The 10,072-nt window shown below is 45.1% G+C and overlaps 1 protein-coding gene across 4 annotated transcripts in view; it reads right to left on the bottom strand.

Annotated features, from left to right (window-relative positions):
- Kcnk2 (potassium two pore domain channel subfamily K member 2) overlaps nt 1-10,072 on the bottom strand; it is a 243,405-nt gene that overhangs the window by 159,639 nt on the left and 73,694 nt on the right. For 3 of the 4 annotated variants that reach the window (XM_008824862.2, XM_029559485.1, XM_029559486.1), the window contains exon 2: nt 6,526-6,836. In XM_008824862.2, coding sequence (XP_008823084.1) covers nt 6,526-6,836 — 311 coding nt within the window. Of the gene's footprint in view, nt 1-6,525; nt 6,837-9,791; nt 10,067-10,072 lie in introns of those variants that run through there. The other variant, XM_008824863.2, reaches the window with a different exon arrangement.

Raw genomic sequence — 10,072 nt, 5'->3', positions numbered from 1 at the left:
GCCCTATGCAGAGCTCAGGTGTTTGGTGAGTGTGCATTTATCTTCAGATCTGCAGCAACTCCGTTTGCTGCTGCTGCTTTGCTGAGCCAGCAGGGAGCATCCAGAGTGTCCTGGGTTTACAGTCCTCTGGGCACTTGAAATGAAGGAACATGTCCTAATGCACAGCTCATAGACATGATTTATTTTGTAGAGTTAGGCAAAGAAGAGCTCAACAGGGTGATGAGCAGTGTGGTGGCTTGAATGAGAATGTCTCCCATAGGTTCCAAGTATTTGGACATTTTGTCCCCAGTGGGTGGCGCTGTTTGGGGAGGTTTTAGGAGATGTGGCCTTGTTGGAGGAAGCATGTCCCTGGAAGTGGACCTTGAGAGTTCTTTAGCCTTGCCAGATTTCCAGCCGCTATCTGCTTCCTGCGCCTGCTTGAAGATGTGATCACTTAGCTTTCTGCTCTGGCCACCAATGCCACCATGCCTCCTCTGCCATTATGGACGCTAACCCTCAGAACTGTAGGCCAAATAAATTGATCCTTCTATAAACTGCCTTGGTCACAGTGTTTTATCACAGCAGCAGAAACATAACTAATGCAAGCAGCAACCCCCAAGGAGAGTGAGCATCTGTGTCTCCTGAGTGGCAGCTCAGGGCTCACCGACCCACTTCATCATCTCCAGCTGGAAATGGATGCGTGGTCTAGAATTAAATATTCTGTGCCTCAGTTCCCTCATCTGAAACGGGAGGACAGTGGTGGAAAGCTTCCTGTTTTCTGGCCAAGCCACAGAGAATAAGCATGAAAATACTTCCAAAAATGGAGTGTGGGGATAAGTATTTATTGAGTGCTGCTGTGGTTTGGATGGACTTGCTCCCACTCCTAGATCTTATGTGAAGCGACTAGTCTTCAGGGTTGAGGGGGTGGGGCTTTTAAAGTCAGAGCACTTCATCATCTCCAGCTGGAAATGGATGCGTGGTCTAGAATTAAATATTCTGTGCCTCAGTTCCCTCATCTGAAACGGGAGGACAGTGGTGGAAAGCTTCCTGTTTTCTGGCCAAGCCACAGAGAATAAGCATGAAAATACTTCCAAAAATGGAGTGTGGGGATAAGTATTTATTGAGTGCTGCTATGGTTTGGATGGACTTGCTCCCACTCCTAGTTCTTATGTGAAGCGTCTAGTCTTCAGGGTTGAGGGGGTGGGGCTTTTAAAGTCAGACACAAGGGGAGGGTCCTTAGGATTGGGGCCGCTGTCCTTGGAAGAGACAGAGGAAGTTCACACAAGTCTAAGAGAAGCCTGACCCTTTTTGGTGCTGTCTTGAGAACTCTGCGCTAACTCGACCTCTGCTCTTCCTAAGTGGCTTGCACCAAGAATTTAACTGCAGCGAGGAAAAGCTAATCAACACAGTTCTCCACATAGCTAGACACTGGGTGACCCACAATCTGACATCACTGTCTAAGAAGAAAGTGCCAAGATGGACCACAGGGAGAATCTGATTCAAGGGCCAGTTTGCCTCTTTCTGAGCTGCAAGGCTCTTTGCCTCCACTTCTTCGTGGTATGAATCCGAGCACAGTATGCATGGCTAAGGACAGAGACTGCACATATGATGAACTTGAAATGTAAAACAGCAAACAAGTATGTGATGGAATGAAAGCACAGAAAGTCCAACTGCGCATTCTAGAGTCCCTATCAAAACCATCACCCACACTGGACGGTCCTCACACTAAGAGTCTAGCTGACCTTCACATGTGGTCTTGTTTCTAGTTCCAGCTCTACAGAGTCAACCGAATCCTATTTCAACACGTCACAGTGTGTATGCAGATTCATTTCCCTCACTGTCAACTAACCCACCTATCAAATCACTTCCTAAACATCATTCTAAAATAACATTCTTTTTAACCACACCCAAGTCCATATTTGACTGCTGCCTAACTCAACACAGCATTTTAAAAATATTTTACCATTACTATCTATGAACCATCATATTATATTCTTTAAAGGTAAAATCATTTTCTGACAGACAATTTTCATGTTTTATAATTAAAATCTAAATACTGCTAGAAAACACTGCATGGAAAAACCTCAATTTTTCTTTGATACTCAAGTCAAAGCATTTATGTTTTAATCTTTTCACCCTAAAAGTCAAGAAGAAAACACGAACGGGCAGACTGGGAGTGGACATAAAAGTGGGTTCCCCACTAAGAATATGCAGAAGACCCTAGGAAACTAGAAATTCGAAAGGTGCTCCATAAGACTTCTGGGCCCCCCACCCAACAGCCCTGTTCTCTATCTTTGAAGCAGAAACAGTCATGTGGCACTCAGTTAACCTGGCAAACTGACAGGCTGTTCCAGTCTATGCATCCAGAAAGGCTAACACAACATACTGCTTGAAAGTGCCTTTCCTGAAGTTAGCCCAAAGTACATAAATGAATTATAGGATATCTATACATACTTTGCAGATTTGTTTTTCATTGTAGTTACTTAGTAGGTGTGTGTGTGCATGTGTACATGTGTGTGCGTGTGCATGCGCACGTGTGCGTGTGTGTGTGTGTGTACCTGCCACAGGATGTGCGTGGAAGTCAGAGGATAACTTGTGGGACTTGGTTCTCTCCTTCCACCACTGTAGGTCCGGGGATGGAGCTGAGGCGGTCAGGCTTGGGGACAGGTGTCTTTACCTACTGAGCCATCTCACAAGCCTAAGTCTATTTTTCAGGCTCCTGAAATCAATACTTTAGTCCAAAATGTTTTTTTAAAAAAGTGAATAAAACCATTGGCAAGCAAAGAGAACACACTGCAGTGCTTTCTGAACAATGTGTTATTTTTGTCCAGAGGTAAAATGATTAAAAAAAAGACTCTATCCTTTGTACAAACTAAAGCCAGCAGTTGATGAATGCCACGATGCTGCCTGAACACACCAGAATGGCAGTCACAAAGCAACTGTGCATTTCAGAATACAACATCACCATCCACCACATACAGTCAGCTCTGTGTCAGCTCTTCCCATACCAAGACATCCCCTTCCCCACTGGGCTGGTCATGGGGCAAGGAAGGTGGCTCCCCACTCACATACCTTCTGTGGATCCCATGTTTAGAGATGTGTTCTTAACTGTTTCTTTTAAAGGACCCTTAAAAGTAAAGAAAATGAAATCAGCCTCCTTGTTTTCTAACAATAGGGCTTGTTCTGGGCTGCAGAGCTGCTAGGACCCCTGCCCCCACGAGGAGAGCTGTCACTGGAGCAGCCCTGGAACGTTCTCTCATCTTGTCCTGTGCTCCCTTCAAGTCTGATTTCTCTCTTAACTCGCCTGCGTCCCCCATATCATTAAGTGATTCATTTCTTCCTCAGCACTTGACTTCATAGTTTCCCACTTCCAATCTGAATGTTCTATTGTGACTATACTTCAGGCGATCGATCCTCTCTGCTTGACAATGTGGGCAAGGGCCTCTTAAGAGAACCCACTGATTTCTTCCCTCATTTTATGTGACTCAACACCCAGCAGAGAGGGCAACCCATTGGGGGTCTTCAATAAATACCAACAAAACCAAACAGCGAAGGCGGAATTGTGCAAAAAGAATTCACTCTTGTCAGCAGCATAAGAACACCAAAGACAGAGACTGAATTTGTCACCTTGTACAAATCTGATGGGCTCCTTACCCTGAATCAGACAGAGCAGACATTAGAAGCCAAAAGATAAATATCCAATAAGATATTTTCATTACTAACACATAGGTCAGATTTTGCCCTATCTTTTAAATCCCCATTTGATTCGGTAAAACATGGAAATAGCCAGATGGAAGATGAGATACAGCCTGTAGCCAGGCTGCCACGGGTCTACGCATCCAAACAGATAGAGCTCTGTTTTCCAGGAAGCACACTAAATCTAGAAATCTATTCAAGAGGTTAGAAACAGAGACGCACAACATGTATCACTATATGCAGAGAGATGATAATATTTATTTCACCTTAATGCGTGAGTTAACAACAGAGCTTCATAGGAAATATTTATTAAGGTTTTTTAACATTAAGAACAGAAGGTAAGTGCATACATTCTTGAGTCTGTCCACTTAGGTTTCAATTAACATCTCTACCCCTGAACACTTGGAAAATTAAGATTTCCTGCCTGTCTACAGGGTTACTTATAGATGATAAGGTATCTGCCTTATACAGTTGGAAGAATTAAGTTAGACAATGCATGTTAAAAAGTTAGAACAATGCTACACACAAAGTACTCATTAAATTTTGTCTATTGTTGACAGTATTTATGAGTCTGAACCTTAAAAATGTTTTCATATATGTTTTATATTGACATCCCACAAACTTAAATGTCACAGAAACACATAAACACCCTATTCTAAAAACCCTGTGGGCAATTCTGGTATATTTGGAAATTTATATTCACAAATGATCCCTGGCTCATTGGCCTATGTTTACACCCCAATCTTGACCCACGAAGCCTGGACATTAGTTTCTTGTATCAAAAACATTACACTGAAGGAGAAAAAAATAATTCACTGAAGCCATTGGGTTATAAAGGTGAGAGGCATGGCAGTAATAAAAGGCAAATTCTACACCAAACACTGTGGTAAGACATGATTGCTAATAAAGCTAAAATGGATTGAGCACGTAGAACAGGAATAGAAAATTTTAGATCATATTTTGAGCTCTGTGTAGTCCAAAAACAATGTAGAAAAAAGAAAAAAATCAATATTCCACACTGGACTTCCTCAATCTGCCATAACCTTCAAGTTATTCTGAGAGTCAAATTCTACACCAAACACTGTGGTAAGACATGATTGCTAATAAAGCTAAAATGGATTGAGCACGTAGAACAGGAATAGAAAATTTTAGATCATATTTTGAGCTCTGTGTAGTCCAAAAACAATGTAGAAAAAAGAAAAAAATCAATATTCCACACTGGACTTCCTCAATCTGCCATAACCTTCAAGTTATTCTGAGAGTTCTGAGTGGAGAGAGAGAGAGAGAGAGAGAGAGAGAGAGAGAGAGAGAAAGAGATCATTTTCAAATTCACAGAGAGTTTCCTCCAGCAACCTCCTTGCCCTGTCCAAGACCAGTCAGTTCATGCCAGCTGCTAAGGGTGCCATTACCTGGATCAACTGCTATTACCCAACAGAAGGATGGAGAGGGGGATGTAAGAGAGACAAGCAAACCTGATACTTTCTCAGCACCCAAATTAGGTGGATTAGCTTCTTACTGTCACCCAACCCTGCAGGATTGGAATCCTTTCCCCATCCCAGGGAGATCACTTAGAGCTTAAAGGGAAACGTTGCCTGTTCATGATGACAATTTAGGAAAGCACTCATACTGAATCCAATCCCAGAGCTGAGGCTTTGACCACTGCTCCCTGCTCTCTCCACAGAGACATCTAAATCCCAGACCCTAAAACCTGGATGAATAGACAGTGGTTTGAAGACTTCTAGCATCTCATAGGCAGGTTTGCAAGTCACAAAAAAGAATGAAATGGAGATGCACTGACTTCAGAGGAAGGAAAGGGTTGCTGGGAGCAACAGTAGATGGTACTTGGACTGTCAATAGAGAACATGTCACCACCATCTTAGGAGACAATTCAGTATGTGAGCATGTGAGGACCATTTGCCAATATTTAAGACTGTGTCAGTTTAAACACTAAAATCAAAATGAACAAAAAGTTAAACAGGTGAGATGCAGAAATGACTGAATGTGGTATGGCTTAAGTAGGATCAGGAAATACCAGCTCTGACAACCGTCGATAAATTATGAGCAAGTTGTGGGGAAAGCTGGGGACAGAGAGGGCTGTGAGCTGTAGGGTTAGTTACTACAACTGGAGTAAAGGTCCTAGAGCAAATGAGGTAAAACCCAGTAATAATTCTTTTCTAAATCTACTATCCCCACTCATTAAGATGATATAAAACCCAAACATGAAATGAAGGGGAACACACTCGAATGATGACTCATGGATAATTTTCAGTCCAATTTGAATTAAACCAAGCAAGAAACGTTAGCTGTCTAGGAAAGTAAATGTGCATACAATTAAAATATTTTCAACAACTAGAAGGTCTCCTTGTAAGCTGCTCTTAATCTGGGTTTGGAGAAATAATAATTAATCATTTAATGAAGCCATACCTTGGCAAGATTATAAAGAACTGAGGAACAATGTATTCGCCACGAGAGATACCGATCCCAAGAGGATGATGTCACAAATCTATCTTTCTACATGGCCAAGGTTAAAAGCTCTTTAGCTTTCTCTCATTTCCTGCAGCAGGACTTCTTGGTGGGCACTGACCTCCCCACTGGCCAGTATCAGCCCTGGCCAGTTCTTAGATACAGAAAAGAAAAAGAACGTACGACTCCATCAGAGAGGGTGAGAAGGAAAGTCAAAGACAGGACTAAGATGGGAGAAGGTAGAAAAGAGGGAGGGTGCTGAAGGAGGCAGACTCGGGGGAGGAGGCCTACGCTCCTGGGAAGTACACCCTGCACACTGCCTCCTTCTCCCTGGTCTCTTCGTTCCCTTAGGGTGAAATGGACTACCAACTCCAGTGGGGCCATTACCTGGATGAGCTCGTCCAGCTCAGTGGAGTTGACACAGGCGTGCTGGGATATGAATGTCTGTTTCTGGATCACAATGGTGGTCCTCTGGGAAATCTCCTGAGGCTGCTCCAAAGCCTTGAACACAGTGGCTCCGATGATCAGATAGAGGACAACCACCAGGAAAATCGTGGAGACCGTCTTCCATTTCATAACATTAATGGCCGTGTCACTCTCCACCCGGGAAGCAAGAACGGTGGGTTTCGTGGAGAACGAGAGCCTCGGTTTGGAGTTCTGAGCGGCAGACTTAGGATCCAGCAAGTCAGGGGCCGCCACTGACAACAACAGAGAAATGTAGGTTAGGCTGGAGGAGGCTGGTGCCAACGGACTGGGCTGTTCTTTAAGGGGTCAGCAAAGGCTGGCTGAATTTGAGGGCTCTCCTACTGGGAGCTGAGGACCCCTACCCAGCAGCCTTCCCTCATCACTCACAGGACCGTATATATGAGTTCAAGGAAGGGGGCTGGACCTCTGCAGTCAGCTGCTATTGGAGTGCCAGGTGGAAGAGAAAAAACTGGAGCCAGACCAAGAGATTAAAAATAAATAAATAAATAAAAGAATGCCTGAGGGATTCCTCATTAATTTCTGGATTTGTATCTGCCCATGATGAAGTCAACAAAGATACTCCGAGCTCCCAAGGGGTGATGGTATTGAACGAGGCAGTTGCTCATGAAGAAGCCTTTACTTGTGGTTTACTCCCGTTGGAGACCTACATACTGCGAACGAATCAATACAAAGAATGTTCGCTATTTGGCTTCAAAAAAAGTCTTTTAAGGAATTATATTGTAATTGTGACAAAAGAAGCTGTGATCCAGGGTTGCTCATGACATCATCCATAATTTTCTAGTGTCAACAAAGCACTCAGCCCAATCCTATTCATTGCCTGTCTTCTGAAGTGGGATCTCCAGGAAACATTGTTATTCTGACTCTCACAGGTTCAGAAAACAGAAGTTATTCTAACCCTTGGGCCACAACCCTACAGCCAAGAAAAGACAAGTTCCCACCAGCTTCCCAGCAAACAACATCAAGAAAAAAGCTCAGTACCTTACCTCACACCTTAGACCCCCATGCTCTGTACAAAGCTAATCACTCCATTAGCATGTATTTCTGTGCCCACTTATAAACTCCCAGATACTGTGAGGTGACTCTGGGTACATCTATTATTTATCTCAGCTCTTCGAAATTATCATTAATGGATTTCTTTTTAGAAAATAAAGGAGTTACTAGACATCACTTGCAAGGGGAAAATGAGCCATGTAGGACGAACATCTGACCGGAGAGACACTAAACTGACGGGTTGACAGAATGACTGAAAAATACGAGACAAACTCCACCCTAAACAATTTAAAGCCCACCACTGTTACAGAAATTAGACAAGTTGTATAGTGTGTATACTATCGGTTTCAGAAATCGAAAACATAATCTAAATCCCACTTTTAAGAAAGCATAAGAGATTCCCATGGAATTGTACCCTGCAGCCACCTGAAATTGCTCAGTAGGGCTCATAAAGCTCACCAGTTTCACAGGGCTACCCTGCCCTCTTGCCTAACACTGTGGGTTAAACATAGGCACCCGAGTGTGAGTTCATAAAGCCATCTGCACTTGCCCATCAAAAAGACGCTTTCCAAACAAAGCTATTTGAAGCGCTCGAGTGTTGTAAAAGGGTGGCAGATGACAGCATCTCCTCCAGCAACCAAGCTCAGAGCAGTCCTGACTTTGAAGACATGAAATCAGAGCAGACACCGGGTCCCCTCCCCCACACCAGCTCAGGTGGCAACTCCACGGACAGTTCCTCAGCAACTTCCCAAGGCTCAGCTCAGGACTTGCAGGTGTCTGCTGACCTCTTCCACCATTCACCTGCTCTGAATACAGCCACCAACTAGGAGCTCTTCAGCAACACCTGCAAAGGCAACCGCAGCAAGTGGACAGGTGTTGACTGTTTTGTTTATAAATACACTTTTTCTAATAGAAGTGCTTATGATGGTTAAAAACCATTGCCAGCAACACCCCACTTCCCTTCCTGCTGCTCAGTGAGTCTGGGTGAAAAATAAAATGGACTAAAATCGAGCCATCTTTTGAATTAATAAACACCACGGAGGTGCCCACACGCTATTGAAGCCTGTGCTTTCCAAGCCCCCTCCCTCCCTCTCCTCCCTCTGTTTCTGATTTTCACCCAATGTTGCTTTCTCATCCAGAGAATTAGAAAACACCACTAATGTTTAACTTGAAGCTACAAATCCATCCAAGCGATGTCCTGATGTACTTTGGGGGAAAGAGGGCAGAATTTTTTCTAAGATTATGTTTGTGTGTTAGGCTAATTTCCTGAGAGTTTAATTTTAAGCTGTTGCTTTATGTTTAATTGAAATATATATATACACATATATATTGCACATTTGGCAGATTGGGCAAAATTTGGTGGCATACATGGTGGCATACAAAATAAGTCTTTTTAAAAACAGTCTTGTCTTTTGATAGAATCTGCAGGCCTCCGGAGTTCCCATCTCCACGATTTAGTGACGATCCGGCTGCAAGCTGCCAGTTCCATGCCACACACGCCCCGGCCCAGACAGTACCCCTCCCCTCCCCTCCCCCAGAATCCCTCTCCTGGTGCTCCTGGTCTCTGGTCCATCAAGACATGTCTTTTGAGCCCTACATAAGTGCCCACCAAAGGGCAGCACAAAACGAGTTGGTCTGTTTCAGGACCACTGTGTGTCCCACATGCAAGGGGCAACAAGTGTAGTCAAGGTCACTGTGCAACCTGCCTGCCGGCTACTCTCCCAGGCTGACCCTCTTCCTCCCTTGGAAACTGTCGCAGGTGTTCCAAACCCACACCCTAGGGAGGCAAATGCAGAAACCCCAGGCGCCAAGGAATGGGAGAGCCGGGAGCCGCGGCCAGGAGAGGATCCGGGGACGGGGTTGCCTCCAAGCGGGGATTCCATCCAACCCTCCGGACAGACCGAAGATGGGAAGCTAAGGGACCTGCGCCGTCCTCCCGGGAGAGCGCGCGGCCGGGGTCACCTGCTGCCCTGTAGTCGGGTCTCTCCCGCGAGGCGCTGGCAAGCAAGAGGCATGCAGCATTCAAAATGCATTTTTTTTTTTTTTGGAAAAACGTGGACTTCACGCTTTTTTTTTTCTTTCTTTTCTCTTTTTTCTCTTTTTTCTTTTTCTTTCTTTTCTCTTTTCTCTCTCTCTTTTCTCTCTCTTTTTTTTTACCAACACGGCATTGTACTCACTCCTTATTCCACGACCGGCTGCGCGCTCCGAGCTGCACGGGCAGGCATTTTCCCCGGCTTTGTTTTACAAGGTGGGGAGAGCGGGGCTGGAGGCGGGAGGGCTGTGGGGGGAGCGTGAGAAGAAACGAAATCGCGGGAAGGAGGGGACACCGGCGGCGGCGGCGGTCCGGGCAGAGGGCGAGGCCGAGGCCAAGTTGGGCTCGGACGCCGACGCCGACGCCACCGCCCCCGCGCGCGCCTGCGGCCGGGAACCCGGGTCACCAGGACAGCGCGGCCGTCCC

The sequence above is a fragment of the Nannospalax galili genome, unplaced genomic scaffold, assembly GCF_000622305.1.
Source record: "Nannospalax galili isolate Female #2095 unplaced genomic scaffold, S.galili_v1.0 scaffold648, whole genome shotgun sequence".
Taxonomy (NCBI): Eukaryota; Metazoa; Chordata; class Mammalia; order Rodentia; family Spalacidae; genus Nannospalax; species Nannospalax galili.
The sequence above is the reverse complement of the archived record's forward strand: the minus strand, read 5'-3'. Positions and strand labels throughout refer to the sequence as shown.